This window comes from Gasterosteus aculeatus, chromosome 17 (genome assembly GCF_964276395.1).
Source record: "Gasterosteus aculeatus chromosome 17, fGasAcu3.hap1.1, whole genome shotgun sequence".
Taxonomy (NCBI): Eukaryota; Metazoa; Chordata; class Actinopteri; order Perciformes; family Gasterosteidae; genus Gasterosteus; species Gasterosteus aculeatus.
Window position 1 is genome coordinate 5,691,846 of NC_135705.1, and position 13,675 is coordinate 5,705,520.

The 13,675-nt window shown below is 42.2% G+C and overlaps 1 protein-coding gene across 1 annotated transcript in view; it reads left to right on the top strand.

Annotated features, from left to right (window-relative positions):
- LOC120835077 (A-type voltage-gated potassium channel KCND3) overlaps nucleotides 1–13,675 on the top strand; it is a 49,129-nt gene that overhangs the window by 31,773 nt on the left and 3,681 nt on the right. Inside the window, exons 3-6 of the mRNA XM_040203622.2 lie at nucleotides 4,954–5,116; nucleotides 10,565–10,666; nucleotides 11,505–11,531; nucleotides 13,578–13,670. Coding sequence (XP_040059556.2) covers nucleotides 4,954–5,116; nucleotides 10,565–10,666; nucleotides 11,505–11,531; nucleotides 13,578–13,670 — 385 coding nt within the window. The remainder of the gene's footprint in view (nucleotides 1–4,953; nucleotides 5,117–10,564; nucleotides 10,667–11,504; nucleotides 11,532–13,577; nucleotides 13,671–13,675) is intronic.

Here is a 13,675-nt window from a genome sequence, read left to right on the forward strand (position 1 = left end):
ACAGCCACTTTGTGTCTGGGTCAAAATGACCCGCAACATCATCTTTGTATACAAACTGTGTGCAGACACTCCACGACACATCAAAGTGTCCAGATTTTACACAGCAGTTCATGACCCTAGATGAGGAAAAGTCAGAAAATTTCGTGGAAAAAAAGTAAGGATAACCTGCACTTTGGTCAACACAAAAATTGAAATGGGTCAAATTGACCCTAAACATAACATAAGGGTTAAACAAGCATTTTATGCCAGATGTTTTACGACACTTCTGTTGAAGACTAATCTACTTAAAGTTTGTACAAAGTGAACATGAACTCAAATTTTGAGAAAACAAGTATTTTATCACCTGTGGGATTTAAATCAATTGATTGCAGCTACTTTGGGGAACTGCAGCTTTTTGAAATTCCACATTTTGCATGCTCGCAGCTCCCACCCACCCAATCTCTGGAATGGTCCAGAGACACATTCAACAAAATTTGACATGATCTTGGGACTTTGCCCGAATGCACCCGCCATGTAATGTATTAAATCAGCTCTTGGACCCACTTCAGCTGTAGCATTAGCTGTCACACACATCGGACAGTCCAAATCCAATGAAACCATCAACAGTGTGGGGATGTGTAAATGCAATAGAGACATTTTCATCCCTTTTTGGGGATTTAAAACGAAATGTCATCTGTAACAGATGAGATCTCTGCAAGCCTCGGCCCACTGTGTAGTTTTCCTTTGTGCGTTTGTGTGTTGATTGATGAGTTACATGACTGGCGACACGGTCTAATCAATTAAGGTTTTTCTGAGCACCTTCAGTTCACACAGGTGATAAATCTTCAAGATATATAAAAGTGAGTAATTACTGAGTAAGCTTTTCACCTTTCAAGGCGTGAATAAAACCGTCCCCCTCTATGATTAAAAAAAATGTTTAGTCCTTCAGCTGGTTGCGTAATAAAACTTTCTAATGTGCTTCATCAAAGCCGTAACGATTTAGGACCATTAGACCAGATTGATTGCTTTGGTTCCGTTGCTAACCTAGATTCTGTTTCGTTTGTAGCCCCTCACCGACCTCTCAAGACCACGCTCTTTTTTTCCCACCTTGTGGAAGCTACAGCTGAGTTTGTCATAATAAAGAGCAAAAAAAGAGAGATTGGAACAGATAAAACACACGACTGAATAAGTTCCCTTCACAATTGATTTTTTCCACTTTTTTTTCAACTTGTGGCAGATGGGAAGAGCGAAGTAATGAATCCCTGCTGAAGACAATTTACCCGCTGCTGTGGTTCGTGCCTTGTTGCATCGTTCAACAACCCTTTCAGAAATTTCCAGAATGATTCATTACTTACTACATTTGATCTATACTTGACTGTTTCTCATGGTGGCACACGTCAGCGTATTGATTTGAAAAGGTTAACGGCTTTTATCCTGCCATCGATTCACTAAGTTTGCCTTTCTGCAACATAATAATCTTCGTGACCTGCCTTGTTTTGCATTATTTATACACAAGTCATTAACCCTCTAATTAATCCGTATTATTTAAATAAGCAAAAGTTTCTTTCCCTTGACATTTCACACAGCAGCCGATGCAAAAACCGATGCAAATTTGTAGATCTGTTTATGCAAAATACGAGCATGGGATTAGCTGAATCGTCTCATTGAACACTGTTGAATGCTACAAATAGACACAGACACAGTGTTGTTAGAGGCCTGGCTTGGCATAAATTGGGAATACTTACTTTTTCCACATACATAATGGTTCTAAAAGCCATGACACATCAGTCAAAAAACACATTACATACATAAATTGAGGAAATCCATACAAACCGATTTACGGTTTACGTTGTCGTAACGACTTGCATAAATGTGGTTTTAATTGAACTCCTTCTGTTCATTTTCATCCACTAATATATCCATTATTTAGTATGCGATATACTATATTTACATAATAATGACAGATGCACTACAGGATTTGAATACTATTAAACAACTCTACTATTAAACAGTTCTTGTTACAGCGTTGCATTTTATCTTTTTCCCAATGATCCTCAGCTAAACCAGCAGAAATACCATGTTCACAATACAAGGTTAACCTGACAGGAATGTGGCTTTGCACGTACCGGATGCAGCATTTTGAGGAATGGAGCAGCATTTCTGCGCTGTGGTACAAAGGCAGCCAGTGTCGTATTCTTTTTGAACACACGAATGAAGAAATAAAATGATTTAAATTAATTCAATTTATAATGAGAAGGTGGTTGCTGTGAATAAGTGGTCCAGCTCCAGAATGACCTCCTTTGCTGCCTGAGATCAAATCACAACTATCTATTCATAATTTAAGTGCTCTGTTGTCTTTCCATGTCCTTTAATGGTGACACCCTGCTATGAACTTGTTCATTTCAAAATGCAAAGCTCTGCATCTTCCACCATATCACAGTTCTAGTGATGTTTAACACATCATAGTGGGTAAGAAGTGTCACATCATAACCACAGAGCAGTGAAAGACACAGCCGGCAGAATGCCGTCTCTCATCGGCTGAGAGCCAGTGAGCGGAGAGAACTGTGAAACCATTTGTCTGATCGTCTGGCTGCACAGGAGCAGAACTCGGCAACAATAAATATGAGCCCTGTGGTCAAATCCCCATCGCTTGTTAATAATCCGTCATATTTCTCACTCTACCTTCTGCACTTGCAGTTCGAATCAGCCTGACTGCGATGAGTTTTCAAACTAAATAAGATAACGTTTTACTAGGAGAGAAAAAAGGGGTTTGGCGTGTGAGCATATCATCTTTTATCACAGTAAACATGATTAATAACTAATAAGTTTCCAATTTGTAGATTTAATTGTGCATTTTGCTGGATTATTTCAGTTAATGTGTCCGTCACAAATACATAAGAGTCAAAAACACTGTTGATTTATAGTCTTATTTTATCAACTGTGCAATGTACGTATCATATGTGCTCCTCTCAACTTGGTGAGGAAAAATATTTAACAAAATGAACCCTAAAAATTGATTTGATCAATATGACGTTGTTTCCCGCGTATTTGTTCAGGCAGAGCAGAAGGCTGGCTTTGTGATAATCCCCCCCCAGCTCTTCAGACTGCATGGTAGTAAGAAGCAGGTAAGTCTGGCGATTAAAGAGCTTTTTGTCATGGAAAGTGGGAGCTTTTTGGCCCCCGCACATCGATTTTTTTTATTTTTTATAAAAGCCTGAAAGCTGGAAAAGCACCCACGCCTGGGCAGAGAGCGGCCCTCAGGAGACACAGTGGTCAACGGTGCACGAGGCTTACCTGTCAAGAGTCTCGTCGAGGAGAGAACGCAGTGGAGAGGAAATTCAGAATGAGCCGATGAGGCCAAACAGCCAGAGAGGATCAGGGGGGGAAGGAGCGCTCTGAACAAGGGCAAGTGTTTTACAGACGCGTCGAGGATCAAAATCAAACCGCTCCATCCGTTTCTCCCCAAGTGGCCCCTCGAGGAAAATGGTCCGCTGAATGGTTACTAGAACAGTGTCTTATGCAGAATATTCACTCTACTTGACGAGCTACTCGCAGAAGAAGAAGGAGAAGAATAACGGCTCCTGGAGAGATTGGATGGGGGGGGGGGGGTCCATTTGAAGAAGATTGAGAACTTTTCCCGATGGAAAAGACGTTTCACGCTTTCCTCCCAATTCAGTTCGTTTATTGTTTTGACACTTTGACTGACAAACGGTTCATCAAATTACCCGCCACCTGTGATTTGAAAGTATTTACAATGACACGGCCGTTGAGGTTGATTGACAGGTGTGCAGCTGCAGAATGATCAGCACCTCCACTAAGATGTCACGCATTGCCGTCCTCTGAGAGTGGAGCAAAGGCACGAAGAAGATGGATTCAGCAGAGTTGATTGACATAGTGGATTCTGCGTTTCCGTGGTTGCGGTTGAGCTGAACCAGATGATGCTCATCGGCGGCCGGTCTTATGGTGATTTAGGGGGTCGTTTCCCCGTCTGTGCTCTGATTAACTTGGCGTGCGGACAACACGGCTGTCACAATCCGGCTTTAACGTAAACCCAACTCCAAACGTTCTCTCATGGTGTTTTTCACCATTTGTTTTGGAAGGAGGAAATAACAGCAGGAGCAACCCAACCAGCCACATAGCACTTTTACACTATTACTCAATTGCTCTTTACCTCAAGCACCAGCGAACATTGTCTTTCAGCGCTGAGACTACTTGAACCTGACGTCAGTCACTTCTACAGGGGGTCATTTCAGTGTCATTTCCCACCTGCTCACAAGCTCATCCTGAACGTTCCACTAAACTCCATCGTGGTCCATAACTTTGGCCGGCGGCTGAGCTGGAGCGATAGCGGGAGCAGGGTACCTATCTGAGCACTTTTGTCCATCTAAAAAGCAGCCAGTCACCTGTGTAATCGAATTATCGGACGCCCCAAAGGAAGCTTTACAGGAGTTCGGATGTTGTTAAAAGGCCGTTCACCAGTGCTCAGAGAAGAAGAGATGTAGTTAAATAGTTAAAGCTGCCTCAATTATATTTTTTGGATTAACAAAATGGGCTGTTCAGGGTTTAGTTACAGCTCGCTTCAGCTGCAACCGAACAACCACAAAATGAATCCCTTATGCGGGTTTAACTATAAAGTATTGAAATTTACCACTATGAATCCTCATTGACTCAAGTGTTGTGTCTCGTGTTGCAATTTTGGTCTGCAAAACAAATTCAGAGTACATATATTGCTTGTTGTGCATGGCGATAGAGATGTGAGATATTTTCAATTAATTGAGCAGCAGGTTTGATGGTTTGACTCATGACGGAACCAAATGATTTCCTTTTTTGGGAATGCCAGCTTTGGTGCCACGCAGAGACTTTCATCATGTTCTAATTGAAAACAACCATAAACACACGTGGGACGGAAACCTGTGTATCAACACCGTGTTTCCATCCCAGCACTTTGTCTGACCTCATCAGCCTCATTTGCAGGTACGGAGACATGGTGCCAAAGACGATCGCCGGGAAGATCTTCGGCTCCATCTGCTCCTTGAGTGGCGTGCTGGTGATCGCCCTGCCGGTCCCGGTCATCGTCTCTAACTTCAGCCGCATCTACCACCAGAACCAGAGAGCGGACAAGCGCCGCGCTCAGAAGGTAAAAGTCAGTGTCTTTATTTCATTCGTGCTGCTCCGAGCAGGCGGAGTCCATTTCGTGGGTTGATTGGGTGTTGTTTTGTTGGAGTGTGTGCACATTAACAAAAAAAGTATTCGTAGATTTTATCACGTTACGGCGGGAGCTTGAACGGCAGATTGACGCGTTTAATAAAAAGAGCATGGTCTTGCGTGTGCGTGTGTAAATATCCAGATGCTTTTCTTATCAGGAAAGATGAAACTTTATAAAAGGATGCTGAAAATAATGAAACTCAATTCAAATGTGTGTCGGCATCGTAGATCTCCGTCCTTCCGCCTGAAAAAGGACGTTTTATGCCCTTTTACATCCACCATCATTCAACGTCCTTCCACACATGCGGACGCTCCCCATCGCTCTCTTTCTCAAATGCACACTTTAAATCCAAGTGCTAAATGTTTGCTATCCACTCACTCCCCTCACTCAGGGGGCTCGACCTTTCCGCGGGGCAAGATAAGAGAGCTATTAAGTTAGAGAGCAGCTGCTGATAGCTAATTGCGGAGGGAGAAGTCTGGCTTGAATCCATAGCGATATGAAAATCATATGTGTCCCATTTTCTCATTAATATATAGATTTGAAATGATAGGGAATAAAATAAGAGGTCAAATAAGGTTTAGATAAAAAAAAACATCTTAGTCATGGTCGTTTTAAAACACATGTTAGACGCGATAGTGACGGATGCAAATAGTGAAAACTCATTAAAACCGTTTCTTAAACCATTAATGTAACCCAATTGTGTCTGCCGCCTTCGAGTAATGAATGTTTGTTAGGTTAGTAAATCACCTAAAAACAACCAGTTAATCGTATTGCAAATAATATTACATTATATAATAAAACAATTTGAATGAGGATGCGAGGCATCGACCGAGCAGAAGGGGAAAATAAGAAACAAAAAACTTCTTATTAGATAGAAAATAATAATGGCATGATGACTTTTAGTCATCTGATTTTGCCACAACATTAACATATATTGATATCATTTTACAGTTTTTCTCACTTGTTCCATCACTCCTCAACCCGCCCCCTCATTTTCTAAAATATTTTTCAGATCCATTTTCAAAAAAGGAGTGAACCACAAAATGTGGTCTACAAAGATTTCTACATTAACTGTTCACGGACACTTTTAGAAAATGTAGTTATTGCCGCTTTATTTAGGAGTGAATATTGTTGATTTTTTTTGTGTGGGCATGAGTCAACTGTTGCCTAGCAACCATTTCCGACAGCAGCAGAGACCAAAAGCACGGGAGGACAGAGATCCGCCTGAATAGTGTTTTTGTAACTCACTCACCAAACATTTTATCACCCAGACGGAATTTCTGTTAAATTAGCGACACATATGTTCTAATATTCAAATATTATCATTATTATTCAATTAAATTAATTCAACAGCAACAAACAACCTTGTTTAATGTTCACACTAGCAGCATTTCCGTGGGTCCTTTTAGCACAACCCACTGTTTTAAATGGATCTTACAATTTCCCCTGAGGGAAATTGACACAACAGTAAAACTCATTTGAATGAAGTGCTTTCGAGTATCTCCTCTAGTTTATCCGCCCCATTAAATTAATGAGGAGAAACTCTGCGATGCAAAATTTACTTTAAATGAGGAACTAATTCATAAAAAACATTGAAATGTTGAATGAAATTTTGAATGCAGCTCTTCTTTGCTGTAGTGAGGAAACAGACTTTAAAACACCGATGCATAGGTTGGTATGTTTGTTTACGACTGGAGTCTTGAAAGAGGCTTCGGAGCTATAGTTGCTTTAATTCAAAGTGTATTGTTGGCCCTGGAAACCGCAGCTTTTAAGCCGACATGGTCAAGAAGGTCTGAAAGAGTTTAGGAAAACAAAATGATTACATCCATCACTAAAAGCTACAGTCACAGGATCAAAAATATATAATTAACTGTAACCCCAGTACAAGAATCATTATTTTTTCAATAATTTCTTAGCATTTATATCGATAGAAAGATAGACAGACGGAAGGACGGAGACAGGTTATTTTTTTAATTATTTTTTTTAGAAAAACCCATGTACAAAAAGGTCAACTTAATTCATCCCAAAGATGCAATTCATGCAAATATATTAAATCTACAATACACAAGCAGTAAAAGTGTTTTCGTTTCCTCCGTTCTTCTCACGAAGTGCGAATGCTTTAATTCCGCCAGTAAAGGACGTTTTGTTGCTCTGCCGGCAGCAGCGACTTTACTGCTTTCTGTAATTGTCTGTTTGTGTCTTGAATTCAAGCCCACAACTGTAAAAGGTCAGCAATTTACCAGCACATTTACTGCAAGCAATTGTATTTACCCATTCACATAAAAAGGCCTTTATAAGTCTTTTGGCCACTTGTTTCCCTCGATAGGATGAGTTTGAAAAAAAAAAAGAGAAAATGAGGGAGAGCAGGAAAGATTTTATATTAAGATCGTGGCTTTACCTTCCTCTCCGTGTTTCATTCGTCTCCGTTCTCCTCTAACAACAGGCTGCTCCAGGCTCCCATTACAATTATGTAGTCGTATGGGGATTTGACTCTGCAAAAAGGTCTTCTCATGTACCCATTGTAGCCTCACAGTCAGAAAATAGAAAGTAGAGAATCTAAATTGGATTTAATGATCGTCGTTCCCTACTAAGTAGTGAATAGCGTGTGTGAGTGTGAGTGTGTGTAAGTGTGTGTGTGTCTCCTGCAGTCACCCACAAATAGAGTAACTAGCCTGTGAAATAACCCCTAATAATAATATCCCTATTTCCCTGAGGTTTTCAGAAAGAAAACTCCCCCAGAAGACTTCTTTTTTTTATTTTTCTTCATATCACTGCACAACAAAGCGCTGCAGCGTATTCGCCGTCAGAGTCTCTTTGACATGGAGGCAGCAAATGGACTGAGGTCACTGCCGTAATGGGATGTCAAGTGGCGCTGCACTGAGAGTTGGCAGGATGTTGAAGAAAAGTAAAAAAGGATGAAAGGAGAAAATGAGGAAAGAGAGAATGGACGTGGAGTAAGAAGCGGAGAGAGAACACAAAGGAGGAGGAGGCCTAAGAAAGTACGAGGGGGGCGTCGGTGGGAGAGAAAAGGTTTACACGTGCACCAGTTTCGAGGCGACGAGTCGCGCTCTTTTTCGCTGCAGTCTGACTGTCTGATTGAGGAAGATAATGTGGAAGAAAGTAGGCCTGATTTTTATCCGCCGGCCGAGACCACCAAAAAATCACGAGAATCCATCATCACCGGGCTTGTTGAAGAGATCCAACCAGATTTACCTTCCAAGAACTTCTCTAGTCGATGAAAAACGTCCTCATCGCCCTCAAATGTTGCCCGGAAACGCACCAAAGGGACACGCACAGCGACACCATGAATACTTACTAGCCCAGCGAATGTACTTTAATCCAAAGGTCCCCATCAATGCACTTTACTCCTGCTCGAGGGACAATTGGTGAAAAATATAATGCCTAGATCTGAACCAAAGGATTTATCCTTCACACCCTTAGTTAAGAACAGAACCTCACCAGATTTACACATAAAGGTCCAATTTTAAGGTCTGAGAAAAGATCGATGTCTTCAGGGTTGCATGTGTTTATTAACAAGCAGACACGTTCATCTTAAACTTGCAGCTAGAAATTAGCGACATTTTGGACTCTGCAATACAAAATCACTTTTGCAAATGACTACGGACAATTCTACGGACTTTATGATGAGAGCTGCAGCGAGGCGGAACAAGTCATAGAGCGTTGAGAAGGACCCACTAACGTATTGTAATGATTTTGACAGAAAAACAGCCTTTTCCTTTTAAATGTTTAAGACTTGATGATGACGTGGACCCGGACTTGCTATGTGAGTCGAAACTTGCGTCTCCAGAGATCACCCAACTCGACTTGCTCAGACGTCTGAACTAAAGATTCCTTAGACAAGCATTTGGGCTCAGTGGACCATCAGAAAAGATGAATACTCATCACGCCACATCAATAGGATCATTAATTATTCTCTCATATATTTTTCTTTTCTTTCCTCCTGTCAAGTCGACCTTTTGATCAATGAGAAACGCAGGCAGCCTGCGACAGCGCTTTCCCTCTCAAGCATTCACGCTGTAGCTGAAGTTGCTTTAGGTGGAAGAAGTTAACGCCTCCCCCCCCCCCACCTCCCACCCCTCACCCTCTCCATTTCACATACCGTGCACGTACAAACACAATTGTTATCATTACATCTGAGTCCCTCCAGCATCCCTCTCACCTTGGCAGGTATCTACAGCCTGACGGACAATTTCTGAAATAATTCCATTACTTCTGATTCACGTCTGGGAAGCAGATATTGCTCCTCCTGTCTCTCCTCTCTGAAATGCATTTATCGGAGAGGGTTAAAGGATCCTCTCACCCGACGTGTTCACAGGCACTTCAGGTCGCTTCATCTCGTATACACTGTTCCTAATATCCTCTTCATTTAAAGAAATTTCCAATCTGATTTCTCTCTCATTTCCTGTCTCTCTCTCTCTCTCTCTCTCTCTCTCTCTCTCGCCCTCGCTGTATTGAGTAATCGCATTTCTCTGTCGGAGGGGGGTGTCACACTCGTCCTCTTGCTACGCCTGATTGTAGACAAAGAGGAGCTGGGAACTTGAACACATTTGATGAGCAGCAGACAGGCCTCTTATGGGTAGAATCACCACTAATGGGGCCCATTAGTTGTGACTCGGTTGCACGTAAACTAAAACGAGCAGCTGGGCTTTGCCTTGTTGCCGTCTTCTGTTTATCCTATGCAGTGTGGTTCAGGTTGAATCATCATTTCCTGACTTTTAAATGAACCCAACTGCAATATTTCAGCGTGTGGACGCAGCTTCAAAGAGGCATTCTTGATTTATATATTTCATAAGTGGTGGTTGACCTTAATGTGGAGGATAAAAAAGGAATGGCAATTCAGAATAACACAGAATCATTCAATCTTGCTTTTTTTTCCTCAATGAGTTTTTATTGAGTAACCTACTTTCATCCCATCAACACTAAATCTGGCAAAAAGTGTGTCCACGAGTCTCATTAGGGCTATAGTTAACTATTTCATCTATGATTTATTCATCTTCCTTGACAACAATTTCCCATATGTCTTCTGTCTTTTATAATTTGTCGATTTATTTGCTTCTGGTGTCCATTGGTAAAATATTATATCGCAATAATTATGACTAACGGTTAGCACAGTTTTCTAATCTATGTTCTTTTGCATGAAGTAAGATAAACCCAGCATTTTATATTCCAATCTCCACACTTGTGGCCATGTATTGAAGAGTAGTGTCTATAACAAGCATTATACTCTTCTCTGTTAGGCTGATGAGTCGGCAGCTTCTCGTAATTTTAACACCGGCATTGCTCATCTTCCGTGAACCTCCCTCCCACTCTGTCTGACCACGTGACCTCTTCCTCCCTCTTCTTCTTCCCACGGCCCAGAAAGCCAGACTGGCCAGAATAAGAATATCCAAGTCCGGCAGCGCCAACGCCTTCCTGCACAGCAAGCGCAACGGACTGCTCAACGAGCTGCTGGAGCTGACGGTGAACACCACTATTCACTTGGCACGCACTCTTATTCAGGGAGGGGCATTAATCACATTGTTCCTTTTCAAACGCGCTTTTCTACTCATTGTAACAGCTCGCCGAAAGTCAATAGCCGGGAAGCAGCAACTTCACACATGAGCAGAACACAAAGACCCACGAATGACGCCACCAACAATTACTGCTGTAATTAAGAAAAGGAGGATTTAGAAATCATTTTAGAGGCTATAAAAAAAGCATCAGGAGTTGGAGTCATTACTCTCGGTTGTTATTCGGGGCAGCGGTGATTGCAGAGGAGTTATTTCAATAATCTCCTGTGTGGGCGGTTTACTTTTCTTGGTTGTCTTTAATTTAGAAACTTTATTTTATTTCATCCAAGTCTTGAAGTCAAACAACGGAGGTCGTTTTACTGTTGTGTTGCTCTCTTGGTTAAAATTTGATGGTTAATGCGTTAAATAAAAGATGCCTTGAAATTGAACTTTGGGGAAGCAGAGAACTTAAACTCAGTATTGTTACGTTCTAGTTTTTTGTCATCATCATTGAACCTGCAATATTTGGGGTTTTTTTTCCAAATCACTCAGCCTTTGTACAGTTTAGTTGACAGAAACGGGGAGAAACAGCCAGCCTGGATTAACTTTTGGCTATTTCATTACCCTGGACACGGCAGGCTAATTACCTCCTGCTTGCACAGGAGAGACACTGGATATAACTGAATTACTTTAGACACAAGCGATTGATCTTCGCGTCTAACTCTCTGAAAGAAAGTAAAAAAGTGTGTTTCTAAACCAAAAAGCCATTAACTTTAATTACACGTGTTTGTCTTTGTCTCCACCTGCAGGGGTCGACCAACTGTCTGCTCTTTAAAGTAAGTAACCGCCACCGTGTCGCAAACCCTTTTCCCCCTGCAACTCATCACCGCCACATCAAACTGCTTATATCGCTTCCATCCAGTCCGTCACTCTGTGCTGTGACACCCCCCCCCACCATCCCACCCCACCCTTGCAGATTGTTACTAAAGATGCATTTGGATCTAATCGAGTCCGGTGTGAAAGAAGTGGTTAGAATTATCATGTAAACGCCATCTGTGAGCGCTGAGCGACCCACACCCCCCAAACCCTACACCCCCCACCCCCCACCCCCCACCCCCCCCTGCGTTTGCGTGACGAGGCTGCCACATTAGGGTGGTGTCACTGCTGTCAGTCAGAATGTATGATAGAATCACTGGTCCTCTCACCACCTGTAGTTGGATGAGGAGTTCTGGTCTTTTTACATTTTCTGACATTTTCAAATCACCGGCTCATTATCGTTACGGGGGAATTATTGATAATCCTGTCAAGTTTTATGTGAGCCCAGCGTAGAAAGACCACGCAGCTCGATCCCTTCAGGCGCTTTTTAATCTGCACTTTTCACTTGTAGTTCTGATCACAGGCCCACATTGTCAGGTCCATAACCCTGAATGTGATATCTAAACACAAATGTCTACAGAATGGTCGAAGTTTATTGTGACCTCACAAAAAGCATTTCTGGCCATAACCCAATAATCCAACCGCAGGGTTGTACAACCAACAATGCAGTAATTCATTTATTTCCGGGTGACTAAAACAGGTCGGAAACAAATCAACATTTTGTCTTCCCCGTCGGTCGCTCGGGGTGTCTGAATGCACCCAGAGATTTGACTACAGCACCACATCACAGCACGGCGCTGTGCGGCCAGAAATGCTACAGCCCATTTGATTTAGTTTACTTCAAGAAAGTACAGTGACTCAGGAAACGGTGGAAAATCATCTCAAAGCAGGAAAAAAGAAGCATAATTTCTCACATTGAAGAACGCTCTTCTCCTTTAAGTCTATTCAAAAAGCTACATAAAATAAATAGCTGATCTGTGACTGAAATCACCAAGCTCATGGAAATGGTTATGCATGACGGTCCTGCAGGTTATTTAATGACAACATACCTTGATTTGTCAAGTATTTAATTTACTGAGGTATTCCCATCTGCTGGTTATGAAAAATATAAACGTTTATGTGTTACAACCAGGGTCACATTCCAGACTGCATCGAATCAGCCTCTGTGGTCGCGTGGAAACAACCTTGAACCTTGTCACTGTTCTCAGTCTGTAGCTTTATGGTTTTATTGGAGGGGACTTCTGCCGCGGGGCCGATCTACATATTGAGGAGTCAGAAGGCGTAGTTTTGTCGTGCCCACATCATCGAATCATGTGTCTGGATGAGAGTCCTTGGGCTGGATCACCGCCCACCCGAATTCTTTCAGTCACAACGTGCGCTGTGGAAAGGGAATGTATTTGTTTTCATGTTTTTTGGCAGTTCTGATTACTCTGAGACTAAGCTGTGTTGGAGCCGCGACACCCAGTCTCGTTTCAGGGGGGGGGGGGGGGGGATGCCAACATTTTCATCACTTTCTTCTGTTGTGTTTTTCCACTTTCATACATCAATAACTGTTCAGCTGCCTGGAGCATCACATGACGCACATTGGTACCCACTTGGATCGTTTCATGAAAGAGCTGAAAACAACACAGCTTTAGACTTTCAGTAGTTCAATAAACTGGAAGTGGGAGTTAATTTGCTCTCGTCTTATACAGCGAACCACACAAAAGCCATTGATGGTATGAATTGTTATTAACGGAAGGGTCGAGTCACACCGAGCAGAAACGTGGTCCACGATGTTCTAACTTGCTTGTAAGTTATTCAAAAGCAAACATCTGGAATTTTTTGGTTACCTGCTAACAACAAAATTGAAATCAACGAGCTCAAACCAAGGTGGTCCGGTTTAAGGTGGGCGACATAAAGCAGAACGAAAGCGCCACATCTGCCTTTACATTACTGACGACAAAGTGAATTGTTGCACAGAGTGAGAGTTGTCAACATTCATTAATTGTGTGTGTGTGTGTTAGGATACAGAAGAGGATGAGCAGAAGCTGACCAAGTGCACCTCTCTGTTAGAGAGCCAACACCACCACCTACTGAACTGTCTGGAGAAAACCACTGTGGG